This window comes from Coturnix japonica, chromosome 14 (genome assembly GCF_054131305.1).
Source record: "Coturnix japonica strain WE chromosome 14, WE-NBRP24, whole genome shotgun sequence".
Taxonomy (NCBI): domain Eukaryota; kingdom Metazoa; phylum Chordata; class Aves; order Galliformes; family Phasianidae; genus Coturnix; species Coturnix japonica.
The window spans coordinates 5,839,213-5,853,276 of record NC_140676.1 but is presented as its reverse complement, the minus strand read 5'-3'; the positions used below and the strand labels follow the sequence as shown (position 1 = coordinate 5,853,276).

The 14,064-nt window shown below is 43.5% G+C and overlaps 1 protein-coding gene across 24 annotated transcripts in view; it reads right to left on the bottom strand.

The window, feature by feature from the left end:
- The window catches only part of AKAP13 (A-kinase anchoring protein 13), a 182,303-nt gene that overhangs the window by 108,266 nt on the left and 59,973 nt on the right, over positions 1–14,064 (bottom strand). For all 24 annotated transcript variants that reach the window (XM_085515353.1, XM_085515341.1, XM_085515350.1 and 21 more), the window contains 2 exons: positions 13,306–13,453; positions 2,786–3,082 (listed from right to left, as the gene is read on the bottom strand). In XM_085515353.1, coding sequence (XP_085371479.1) covers positions 2,786–3,082; positions 13,306–13,453 — 445 coding nt within the window. The remainder of the gene's footprint in view (positions 1–2,785; positions 3,083–13,305; positions 13,454–14,064) is intronic.

The following is a 14,064-nucleotide window of genomic DNA, read 5'->3' as shown; positions in this document are numbered from 1 at the left end:
TTTAGTAGGTTATGGGGAAAAAAAAAGAAAGGTGTTTCACTGGAATGCTTACAAATGTCCTCTGGCACTTTTAAATAATGTTAGAGGTATTTCTAACCCACAGCTGAAGCAATGCATTCTTAGCAATTTGGATATATGAATGCACCGTGCCTTTAATCTAGAGCAATGGCAAACTCCTGAAGAATGAAGACCTTGGTTTGGCAACCAAAACATAAGCAAGCACATAGTTCTTACATAGCTTTGGACCACAACAATGCTGCACTTTTACTTACTCAGTGTTATGGCAGCATCCTCCCTGTCCTTTGGAGCATGACAGCATTGAACTCCCTGCCTTCTGCTGGAAGAGCTGAGAGTGGGCAAAGGAAAGGAGAGGCCTGTGCAGAGCCAGCCCCTCCTCACAAGCCTGCACCAAGCTGTGCTCATCCCTGGAGCCACCATTCAAACTCTTCATGCAGAACAGCAGACACTTCACACCTATCTCTAGACTCCAGCCTTTAGAAATACCTCCTTTTAAGCATGCTTAACAGCAACGTTCACCTTATAACAGCATTTCTGTGCCCAGATTGCTGGCTGAGGCTCTCCTCGCAGTCTGACTTTCAGAGGTTTTGCTAAACAGCAGCGTTTTGTTTCCAACCCACAAGAGCCCATAGAGAAATGCCAGCTTAGAGGCAGCGTGAAAGTCTTTCAAGAAAGGATCTGACATTTTCTTTTGTTCTTATTTCTATAGTATTTTTCTCCTTCAAGAAGGTTATTTGAAGTGTCTGGCAGTGACATTTAGCAAAATGGGAAATATGAATTGAGATAACTGTTCATAGGTAGTGATGCAATGAGGGATGGGTGGTCCCACTGGAGGGGCACTGACCAGAACATATGCATAATTGTTCTCATGCTCCCCCGGTTCCAATCTGTGCAGTGATTTTTCCACTTTCCCAACCCAGATTAACACACAAATACCACCACAGAGGTGCTGTGTTCCTAATGTAGTTCTCTGTCAGGAATCAGAGACACCTCTCCAACCTTGTTCTCCCAAAACAGGGTTACGTGACCAGAAGGATGATTATATATACACATCTTTCCTGTCACAATCACAAAAATTCCCCAAAAGTCCCTAGTTATAATCAGCTTACTGAAAAAAAGCTACCAGATAAATCTGCCTCCAGACAAAAAGCCGACCAGGAGATGAAAAACAGACCAAGGCATCAACAGATTGCCCTTATTCAGTTACATGTGAAAAAAAACTTACTGCAAGGGAACATTTTATTAGGCCAGCACTCTTGGATGAAGGTTGCATTTATTGCTGCTATATACCACAGCCTACACCACGGTGATTTTCAGGCACATAAGTGCACGCTGAGCAAACCCTATGGCTGATTTCCCTAACTTCTGGTTTTTCCAAAGAGGAATCAAAGACAAAAAGAAAGTGGATCTGAGCTTTCCTGCAACATTAGTGGCAACTCAGTGCTTCAACTGAAGTTTTCATTAATTAAGAGCACTTTGCTAATCTTTTACTATACTTTTTACCACTTACATAAAGCAGAGATTCCTGCATTATCACAGCTTTCTAAAACGCAAGAAGAAACATCAGCGTCTTCCATGGAGAAGGAAAAATACCAAGTGTTTATCTCCCAGTAAACAGACAACAGCATCTGAATTTCTATCCAGAAACCACTAAATACGATCACATCTTTGAATGTCTGCTAATGCTGCTTTGACTGCCTGCCCATGCACTCGTGTTTACAAAAGCAGTCAGTGAGGCAGTGACAATTAAAGCAGGAAAAAGTCCTGCAGAAAACCCCATCAAGGCAAGCAGAACTGCAGCCGCTGTGCTGAACAACTCATTCCTGTTGCAGTGTTTAGGCTGGCGTATCCCATAATAGATAGCGAATGCCTCACAGCCACATTCCTCGTGTGAAACTATTTGCCAAAATACCTTAGAAATGTACAGCAACACTGGAATTAGCCCCACAGTGCACCAGTATGCTGCCTGAAAACTTCTCTATGACGAAAAGTAAAAGCAGAATTCCAAGGCTACAGCCATGTCACAGCATCTTGAATGCACCGGCTCTGCTGCATTTACTAAAGGCTTTGGGCCAGCACTGACATCTATTTATGACCTCTCAGTAGCACTCTCTGCTATGGTTAAGGGCTCACGTTAGCCAGGCTTTCCCACTTTTACTCTCTTTGACTTGCAGAATTATCTGGGCTCATTTTGGGGAAGATCTGTGTTCACGGACATCTGTACAGGCAGGGATGCTGGACCAATCCTCACGGTGCTTTGGCATCAAACATGCTGCCTGTTGGCAGCCTGCCAGCTTCTCCAAGAGAAATCAAACGTGTTTTATGCACATTACAGTTCCTTTGCACCTGTGCAATAAAACCAGTGTTTATCAAATACACCAAGGCTGTGGCACAAGGCCAAAGCATCAGGCTTCCTCCACAGACCCATCTCTTTCAGGAAACTGGAGAAGCGTGATGCTGATGCATGAATAACACTGCACAGACCAAAAAAAACACCCCTATCTGCACGTGTTGCAACACTGACCATTTATCACATTGTGTCCTATTTTATAAAAGATACAGAAATCATGGGTGACCTGTATTTCAAGGTAGCTGAAGTGCAAAGCGTAGGGCACAGACACAGTAGGACATGTCAGCATACAGCCTGTCCCATTTCTGTGCACAAAGACCAATTAATATTTTGAAGGACAAATGGATGACTCCAAGAGTAGGTGGCTTTTAACCCCTCTTCCCACCCACACCTCACACACATCTCCATGCTTCTCACCGTTGAGGGACTGATCTGTTCCCAGCACGTTCCATTCTGCAGGTAGTTTCAGGTGTCGAAATGCTAAAGCTACTTTCTCATCCAAAATATCCACATCTGCAGCAGGTGGTCTCGACTGGTCCAAGAAGCGGGTGAAGTTTAGTGCCTGCTGGTTCCCTGCATAGGTGGCCAGAAACTGGGCTGCATCGTAAGCTTCATCCTGGATGAACCTGAAGCTCTCTTCTGCCACCACCAGAACAGGGCGACCTTCCTTAGAAGCACAAAGTGCCACCTTCACGGTCTCACAGCAGTCATGGCCTGCAAAGAAAACCAGGGGAAACAGTAGAAGAGAACAGTTGAGTGCTGAAGAAAGCCACCGCTGAGCAGTATCTTTGACACATACATTCCTTATATTAAATCAGATAAATACAAGTTATCAAGAGTCACAACTCTAAATTAAAAGCTTTCTTGGATCTCAAAGTGTTTGAAGAGGTGTAAGTATTTTGTGCAGATTTTAAAAGATGTGCAATTCTTCTGTTTGGCATAATATAAAGCCAGAAGTATCCCAGCAGCTCAGCTCTGTCCAGCTACAAGTACATTCAAGAGCACTTGGTAACAATTTTGCTAATGCACCAGTGGGAATTATGATCCAATCAGCCAGAATATAGAGTCGGACCTTTCCTTTCCAGCTCCACAGTACACAGGAACTCAACAGAAAGTAGAACTTGAGAGCTGGAAAACCTCCTATACCAAAAGCTGGCACAGCACTTGGATTGTACAGCAACATCACCTAACACACGGACCTACAAAGCAGCAAGAGCTGGGAGAGCACAGCCTGAAACACAGCACTAAAACTAAGCTTCTGCTGAATAAAAACCCAAAATGGCCTCTTTCCATATTTACCAAATAAAAACAGTAGAACTCTGCTACATTTATTTAATTAGGGCCCAAAGCAGCCAGTGCTGGCAGTTGTCAGACATGCCCCTTCAATAATAAGGTTCGTGCTTTAAGTTCACGGTGCGGCACAGCTCCTTGTTCCTGTGTCAGCCTGACGTCAGTGCTGTTTTTGCCAGAACAGCATGGAACCCTGCACTAATTACTGGAAAAGCTTCTTTTTGCACATGACCTCGGCATCGAACCGCATTCACGAAACCCTACTTAATTAAATACAAAATGACGATTTATTTTTTTAAAGGCTTGAAAATTCTATTTAAGCCCCTATTTGTGGTCAGTGGGAAAGTTTCCTTCTTGTGTCGAGGCTCTTTGCTGTTGATTTCACTCACAAAAGGAAAATACGTCCCTAATCTCTGCAGCCATTCAGCCAACCTTCCAGATCTGTTCTGAGGCTTTTGGCAACTGTACAGGTTTGTCTGCTGAAAGAGGCAATCCTGAAGTTAATTGAGAGGTCAAAACTGCTATTAGGACACTGTGGGTAGCACCAAATTGTAAGAGATGAGGCTGTGTGACTTCCCAAGGAGAGCAAGTGCAGCTGGAAACATATCAAAGGAAAACTATGTGAAAGCTGAAGGAACAGACATACTAACACTGACTTTATAGTGAATAATAAGAGTGGGAAGACCTACTTTGGGGGTTCTTTGGAAGCTACAGATAAGTCTAACTTGGAGGAAAGCAGAGGATGCTCTTTCTAATACAGTAAGGACTTGGAGAAATTACACATGCGTTCAGAGTTTAACTCATCACTATCTAATTGAACTGGCAGTAGCCCTGAGGAAATCTATCACGAGTTCCATCCATCCTCACTGAGGCAGCCTCAAATACTCAAAGGAGAAGATACAATTTTGGGGGAGAACTTCTCTTCATTGTAAACTTTTCCAGCCTTCCCCATATAATTTCTTGTTTTGCTCCTTCTAAAGATATCAGAACAAGGAGCTAAGAAGGTGTACTAACACTATTTAAAACCTCTACCAAAGCCCTGAGCTGCACTCAGCCCGAAGAGCCAGCAAAAGCTGACTCGAGAGCTGCAAACTTGGCTCTTCCTCATGCAAAGCAGTGGAAGTTTGCTAAAATGCAAAAGGCCTAATAAAAGATTGAAAGATTGCTTAATCACATGAGAAAAGCGAAACCTTTGATTTTGACTTTTTTTTTTAAGCTATTTTCTCTCTATTCCCATAAGAATCCCATCTGCAAAACAACCTAGAAAACAGCTACTCTGCCAGAAAGGCAGCTGACTTTGAGGAGTGAAGCTGGAGGCAAGCAGAGCTTGCTGGCAATCAGAGAAACACTGCAGGACAGTCACTTCTTCGTGAGGGAGACAAACACCTTCACTGCCACAGCTTGTCCATTATGACAACGAGAGAAACTTCAGTGGAGAAAAGTGGTCGCCTTCATCCAGCACATCAGACTGGATGAGCCATGATCCACTTGCACTGAGCATGTGTGGAACTCCAGCCTTGCAGTGCATTTAAAGCATGGACACAAAACAAGTTGAGGTGGCAACCAGACCGTGTCCTGATCTGCAGCCAGAGGTGGTTCTCCTGATTGCCCCACTAGCACCCAACGCAGCCTTAAAAGAGAAGTGCCGGAGCTGACAATCCACATACATCTGACAGGATCAAACAAGCATCCTGCTAAACCCTTGGGAATGTTATTCCAAAGGGCAGCCCCTCACAACGCTTTGATGTTCTCCTTCCCTACATCTGATGAGATGTCAGACTGGGGGGTTAAGAGTCTGGGACAGGTTCTGACTTTGGCAAAGAGTTCAAACACAGGAGGAGCAATTAAGTAACAAGCGTGGCAAACAGTAAAAGATTGCTCAAGAGGTCTCTGCCCCCTGCTTTGAAAGAGCCACAGGGACGTCACCAGAAACGAGCTCAAGCACCCGAGCACACACAGGACCTTCTGCAGGAACAATCAGTGTGGCAAGGCTGCTCTCAACATCAAAGACCTGCTTCCTACCCTGGAATAACAGTTGAACTTCAGTAGCCCTTTTCCCATAGCACGTTAAGCAGTGGTAGGAAAAATGAGCTCAGCTTTCTGGCACTCGTGGGAGATAAATGGTTATCATCCACAGAATAAGCCCAAAGCTGTTTTCATGAGGTTAAGGAACTTGCCTAAGATCACAGAGAACTCAGGGCAAGGTTGGAACAGCTGCTATTGCTTTGAATGGTCTTCATTCTGCTCCAGTGGGGTTTTCCCTTAGCAGGGTGAAGGATGGACCCATGCATGGTGCTGGTGTGCAGCATCCATCACCCAGCCTACAAAGAGTGTGTTCAAAATCACAAGCATCACAACATATGGCCATTAACTGCTCCACCCAGAAGCAAGACAAAGCTCTTCAGACTCACTAAAAAGGTGAAAAACCTGGATGCATCAGGATGAACATCAGCTTACTTATAGCCTACCTGTAACATTTGCAATTCAGAAGGTTCAAAACATGGGGGGGGGGGGGGAACTGAATAAATTACACCCATGGGTGCACCCACAAGGGAGAAATCTGGGCATTTTAGAGCTTAAATGGGTCTGAGTTGCTGCATAACATTGCAGATTGCCTTCACTCTCGTCCAGAAATCCCATCATCTGGCCTAACAAGCAATCCAAAGCAAATGGTAACATACTGAACACTACCACATTATTACCATCCAGCAACATTCCAACCTGAATTCTAACTTCTCCAACAAACATAACAGTGTTTCTACCATTGCTGCTTGCTAATGTCTCAGGCTGTGTGCTGGCATCCTCACTGTTCTCTTCTTAGCACTTTTTCTTTGCCACAGTATGGAATTTCACCATTTATATGTTAGCCAAACCGTTATAAAAGTCAAATAATCCACCCCTTAATTCTTCTTGTATTGAATGCTACCCCATTTCTCCTGGTCCTCGATTACTTCAGATTTAGAAGCAACTCAATACTTGAGAGCTGTTCTAGGATCTGCCAACATATTACAGGAAAAATACAGAAATTATAGCACTTTCCAGTCTGTGCAGAGATGGGTGCAGCAGTTTGTTTCTGCCACGATAAAGTGAATTCCTCAGTTTCACAAACCCACACTTTAAAAATTGTTTAAAGCAAGACAACAACTCTTCAATTACAGAATTCCTTACCAGGCCACTTACTGGAACTTGCTTTGGGCAATACACAACAACAAAAAACAAGAAACATGAAGCTCTGGCCTCTCTGTACTCAACCTGATGAGATGAGCTGGTATGATAGCACTGCCTCCTCTCCACAATAACATTTGCAAAATAACATTGCAAAAGGTGGAGATGATCAGCTCCAAGGACTTCATAGACAAGTTCATGTATAGTCTTAGACTCAAACATCCAAGCGGTGTCCGTTTCACTGACCTGGGGTGTGTTTGAACGGGTGGCAGCAGGACTCTGAACAGACTTTTTATCATCAAACAAGGCACACATGGAGACAAAACATTGTTGCTCCCAAGCAGAGCTTTTACTAAAACATGATTTCATTTCCTACTCCTCTGAAAGTGGAAATCCTGCCCAAACCTCCTATTTTCAGAATTCACATTTGAGATATTAGACAATGGTCCCCCAGCGTGAGCAGCTATTTAAAGCACTGCTGGAAGCACATGTTTAGGTTTGCCTGCTTGGTGACTGAGGACTCCTTTGCTAATTGCGCTCTCTGAGTTACCAGAGCTGTTTAAAGAGATCTTATGTGGAGGTCTAAACAGGACAGGAAAGCCAGACAGAGAATGTTGTGAATCTCCTGGAGTATTTTCAGTCCGCATCCAACAAGTGTTGCCATCTGGTGGCTTGTAGACAGAGAAGTCAAAGGATCTCCTATGGCCACTTGAATAAAGCTCTCAGAAATCCCAAATTCTGATTCTGAGAACTAAAGCCCATGCTTGATATGTCTGATGTGCAGCTGCTGTATTTACTCCTGAAACATAAGAGACCATACGAAACACATGGGCCAATAAAAACAATGGACAGGAGCCTTCATTTTTCATTTCAAATCCTGTACTATTCATACAGAGAGCGTAGAAAGATTGTTTTAGGTTCTTTATGCTGTAGAGGTCGTATAAAACTGTAGAAGAGTGAGACCCTACACATTACCTCATAAATAACTTCAATACAAATTCATTTTTTCCTGTCACTGATGTCATCTAGAACTAACATCACTTCCTTTTAATTGCACTGCCTAGAGCAATTAAGTACACCAAAGAGGATGGAGTGCAAAAAGTCTTCTTGGCCATGCTGTTCTATTCTATTTTAGGGGGGTTTTGTTTCATAATTATGAGTATTTTAAAATCCACAACTAGCATTGCCAAGTGATCACTTGTTATGCAACTTGTTTACCCTTTTGGTCTCCCAGTACGAAGACTGCAATTCATGAAATATAGCTTTTTCTATGAAAAGTTGTTTCCTAGGGGAAAACACGGTCTGTGGTAGAAGAGAATAAAGCAGGAACATATGTAAAGGATTTCACAGTAAAATAGAAGTTTGAAATGAAGATATTTCCAAGCTAGCTGAAATTAATTTCAGTTTATCCACTCAACTAGCAAAAAGGAAGGGGGAATAAAACAAAGCATAGGACTACAGGAATTCAGAACAAATGCACCCCGAGCTCGGGCAGCTCAGGGCCATGCCCTGTAGCCCTTTTCCTAATATCCAACCTGACCATCCTCTGACACAGCTAATGCCAATCCATTAAGTCCTCTCACTTAAGAGAGAGCAGCTCTGTGAGGAAGCCATGAGGAGCTTCAGGCTGCCATGAGGCCTTCCCTCAGCCTCCTCTGCTCCAGGCTGAACAAACCAAAGGACTTCAGCTGCTCCTCACACATCTTACCCTCCAGACCTTACACCACTTTTTGTTGTCCTTCCTCTGCTGCTCTTCTGCACTTCCCAGATACCTGCTCTTTAAGCACAAACCCACATTGGTGACTGACGGTGCAGCCATTAGAGCTTGTATGAAGCACATCGTACACAACACACAGCACAGTGAGCTTTCTTCTGTGCCCTCCTCCAAACACAGCTGGCAAAGTTCTCCCAAGATCTACCCAGCAGCTTGCTGATCTCGAGCTCTGCCACACACTGCAGTTGGGGCTTTTGACTCATGTGAACAAGGATGAGATCGTTCCTTTTTTATTGTTTTGTTTCCCAAACCACGATTTCAGACTTGATTTATTTTTGTTTTCAGTGGGGGAAAAACTGCTTCAGAAGCAGAGGCAGGAGATGAGGCTGCTGCCTTGTATTCAAGTTTCAGTTCCCTGTTTTGACAAACTTTCTGTACCACCGTGTGCCATTCCTGTTAAGCCAGTCAACGCCTCCACTCTACCCTCCCTACCCTGCAGAAATATTGGGAAGAAAAGTATATTAAAGATGACTACAGGCTCAACTGCTACACTAACAAGGACTTATTGAAAAGCTGAGTTTATGACTGACACTAAGCAGGACAAGTTTCTCTTAACATAAACAGACACAAGCTATCTTCAAACAATGCAATTTCAGCAGCAAAAAACTGCTTAGCCACAGCAGCAGAGGTGGCATCACTTTCTACATCCTTCCCCATGTAGACCATTGGTATTTTCTTAATTCTGCAAATCCAGTGGCTATATTTCAGCAACTAATAGCCAAACTAGAAAAAACACACAATGACACTCGATTTTCAGCTTGGTTATTACAAAAAAAAATTAATCTCAGAAAGAGTAGCAATGCATTGGAACAGGCTGCTCAAGAAGGTGGTGGAGTCATCAAACCCTGGAGGTGTTCAAGAAGGTAACAGAGCCCACAAGTATGAGTTGATGGTTGGACTGGATGACCTAAGTGCTCTAACTTTAATGATTCTATGATCTCTGCCTGCCACACAGATGGACCTTAACACTGGAAGTGTCTGACAACGAATTGTTTTAAATTGTTCTGCAGAACTATGAAGTATCTCTGGTAGAGAGGAAAATGTATTTGATGATAGACTATTTAGATCATTTGGAAACTGAAACATCTCAATGATCGCAGTAAAGTAATAGCAAAATAATTTTTTGGTTACTTTTCATCATGGCAAACAGAAGCTTAGAGGGATGATGCAATCTGATCTGCCAGCAAAAGAGGTATTGGAAGCATAAGAAAGAATCACTGCCTAATTCTTGAAACTCAGGCCTTTATTTTGACACTTCAGTTGAGAACCTGTTTCTTATAAGGGGAAATTATTTCCCCTAAATTCATAATATAGCCAAATGTGGGGGCAGGATAATCACCCGTCCCATCCTTCACAGCAAGAACAAAATCACAGTTATCACTCCATCCTTTGTGTGATTTCTGAATTGACATTTAAATTCAGGTATCCGCAAGGCACTGAAACTGAAAAGATCACTGGATCCATAGTTTTTTTCCCTACACCAACAGAAGACTCCTAGCACTGCAGCCTAGCAAAGGATTAACAATCCTAGCCTGCTTCCGACCTTCCTACTAGGGGCTGGCAATTGTTGTTGATCATGTAAATAAGGTAGCAAACCAAGATACATCCTATGTCCCCGAAACCTCTTGGGCCTCATTGCTGCCTCCCTTTTTCCTATGGTGTGACTCACAGTTTTACTGTATGTATTCTGAGCACTTTTTTCCTTTCCTTTGTATCACTTTCATTGTCTCTTCCTGTCCAAAAGACTCCCTTGTACACTTGCACCTGGCTACTAAAATTCAAGATGCTTTCACTTCAAGCTCTATAGTACACACAGCTGTCAACCTGCAAGCTTACACTCCTATAAAATGACAGACCAAATGAGGCTATAAGCCCCTTTCTCTGAGTAGGCATGAGGCAGCAGGCTGAGACTCCAGCAAGTGAGGTTTCTGGCTAGCTAAGTTGCATAAGTGAAGGTACAGCAGGACTGGCAGCCAGATGCTGTTTGGCACGGTGGACAAAGTGGCACTGCTTCAACACTGGCTGGTCTTTTTTTCCCTCCCATTCATATCCTCTTGCATCTTTAAATCAAATATGCCTACAGCTTCAAGTGTCTGCACCTCACAGAAGAGAAGTTTCTAATCTAAAACGTTAGGGAGATGAATCTGTAGAGGGAACAAATGTATTTTACACCACCATGGAGGAATAAACAAACACCCTTACACCTAAGTTAAAATTGCCTAAAGGCAACCAAATCTGCATGCAACATTCCAACATTAGTTATGCTCTAGTGAATGCTGTATAGAGAAGGCATAGCCACTATATAGATTCATGACATAAACCATGGGAAGCTAGAAGTCCATTCTCCTTATAAATAAGTATGATTTATAGATTTATATAGTATAATTTATATATTTTAAGACTTGTGAACTGCTTGAAGCCACGAGGACACAGGAAGAGGATGGAGGAAGAGCTATGGTCCCCAAAGGGAAGCACAGAGGTGTAAAGTAAGGTTGGCAGAGGGTTTGGAGTACTTCTAACAAATCAGCCCCCCTGCATTCAGCAGAGCCTCCAGCAGCTGCCACACTCCCAAGGATGTGCAATAGTGTGCCAAGGTAAAGGAAAGATGTTCCCAGATGGAAGAAGGTCAAGGTTCTGGCTGCAAGCTGCCTGCAGAGCTTGCTGGCATAGCACTCACTGCCTGCCCAGGCTGGGGTGTTTAAACAGGGCTAGTCTTGTACACACCGCCTTCTTGTTCATGGCTAATCCTGCTCTGAGGTCAAATAACACCAGCCATGAGTCACCACAGCATCTCCCAGGCAACTGGTCGAATATACGATGTAAACACACGATTACAGATTCACTGCGGGGATCAGGAAGGAGGAGGAGAAAGAGCTGGGCTGAAATAAGTCATGCTTGCATTAAAATCAGCACTGTGGTAACACAGGACAAGCACGTCTGTGTCAGCATGATAACATGATTTTCCCCTCCTAGTTTGCTTCTACTCAGTGTCTTCACTGAAATCTTTTCTTTCCCCTCAGATAGTTTCTCCAAAATGAGGTACAAACACAGGAGAGGATGCCACACAACAGCTGCTTTGCATTTAAGATGTCACCCTCATACTGCAGCCATCCTTCCCATACACATAGGCCTGCCTCTCCCTGAGGCCCCTGTTCAACGTTGGTCTGATCTAAGCTGGATCTTGGGTCAACAATCATCCCTTATGGAATATCTAAGAAACAAAATCACTATGCTACTACACCAGAAAGTATGAAATCCTGTTATAAACAAGGGAACAATTGAAAGCAATTACCTCCTTTCCCTCTGAATCAGAAGCAGAGTCAGATTTCCCACTTGTTACAGCTAATGGCGGCAAGAAGAACCCAGAGAGCCCTCCCCAATGACTCAGTTAGACTTAGGGCCTGCAGGATAGGAGAAGCAGAGCCATGGAGCTGGGGACAAGCCATGGCCACCAGCCAAGCCATGGCACTGAGGATGCCCGGGCAAATGCTGTAGGAAAGCATTACTGCTGCCCGGAAATCCCATGAAATATTCTGGTTCCTGAAGGCAAACACAGCATCCTTTCAGATCCTTTCTTGGCAATTTGGTCACTGGGTCCCTGGAGGGAGATGAGGTCACAGCACGCTGTCACAGCCCCTGAGCGCCCCATGCACACATGGGCTGCGAGTCACAGCCTCTCCCCTTCTGTGAGAAAACAGACGCTGAGCTAATTGATTGCACAGGAATCAGCCACTGTAAAAAGGCTTCTCTTCCCGAGCAGAAAACAGCTCCAACAGCACAGAAAGGAGCGGAAATGAGCAAATGAGGTGGCCAACTCTCAGCCACTAATCACCAGGAGGGAATTAGCTCAGTCCTTAGGCTAAATCATACTTCATTCGCATCTCTTATAACAAATTACTAGATGGACAAATAATAACAATAAAACAATGCACTCAGTTCCATAAGCTATACTGGATATAGAGAAAATATCAGGCATTTTCCTCACACTATGTACCAATGTGCTGCACAGCAAGAAGTCAGAAGGGAAGGTTAATTGTAGGGACCACAGCCTGGAACGTGCCCATTCCCACGGGCCTGAAGTCACCAGAGGAAAACTCCGTGCTCATTTGTTTTAAGTGCACAAAGGCTAAATGAGAGTGGTGGGCTTTAAATGTGAAAAGCCATTCTGTCTGAACCCTCTGCTAGAGGAATAGTGGGCACTGAGCACCACGTGTTTCCTTGCTTCTGCAAGGAGCTTCAGAAAATGCCATGTTTGTTCTGAACTGCACAAGATTTCAGGGAGCAGGGCTGTGTTTCACAAGGTTTATAGCAATGAAACTCGTCACACTAATTAAGCAGATCCTAAGAGTAATTGGAACTTACCAGGCCATACAGCATTTAGGCACTAGCATCTTTAACCTTGCAAATATATCCTCCAGTACCCTGCTCACATTTAAAAGCTTTTTACTATGTGTAAATATGATTTTGTATTTTCCACAATAGAATGTCGTTAAACATTAAATATTTACAAAGTAGGAGTCATACCATTCTAGCAAAGTGGAGCAAGAGATTTTTAAAAGGCTAAAGTGGTCATCCAAACTATATACTCTGTTCTCAATGAACGTGCAAATGAGAAGTTAACCAAAACAGAACTACGTTTAAATCCACTTGAATTAAGCATATTTCATAGACTGATACACTGGTAATTCAAAGAAAAGCAACTATTTACCAGGAGAAATTGTCTCCAGACTCCCGGGATTAATCTTTCTAGTGCTTGTGCAGTGCTGGACAGTTGACCCAGTGAAGATCAAGTAGAAAACTACATCATCTTCAACCTTATCTTCCTCAGTCAGCTGCACTGTAATAACAGAGTCGCCCTGGGAAAAAGAACAACAACAAAAGTCATTAAGTTTACATACCCAAGAATTGCATTAAATAGAGCTCTACCCTCAGACTGCTGCTTTCTGTTCACGCACTCCTTTCACATGACTTGGAGCCCATCCTAATTTTCAGATATGCAAGTTATCCTTAGCACGCCTCTTAGCCAGACTATCAAGCATCATAGCCAGCCAAGCAGCTAGAAAATATGTTGAGCTCAGCTCTGGGAAGAGACACATAGAAACCCCCAGAGTATATCCAGAATAGCAACTTGACATAGGGAAATTGTGTCTTTGCACTGAAGTCTGATAAACACATACCCCACACAGGGTCTTTTATAGGCACGCACACACATACAGATAACTCCATGCACACACATATCATATATACTTAGCCAAAACAACAAAACAAGTCCAGCATCCTAATATGGCCTGTCTTCATGAGCTTAAATTCCCCCCTGCCACTGTGCTGATAGTTCCAGCATGACCATCTCCACCACTGAACACAATCCTCCGTCAATAAACACACAGATACAAATGGTTCTCATCCACTGAGGTTTACGAGAAAAATAGCTGATTCCTGCTCAGCTTCACAGAGACTTGATCTTAGC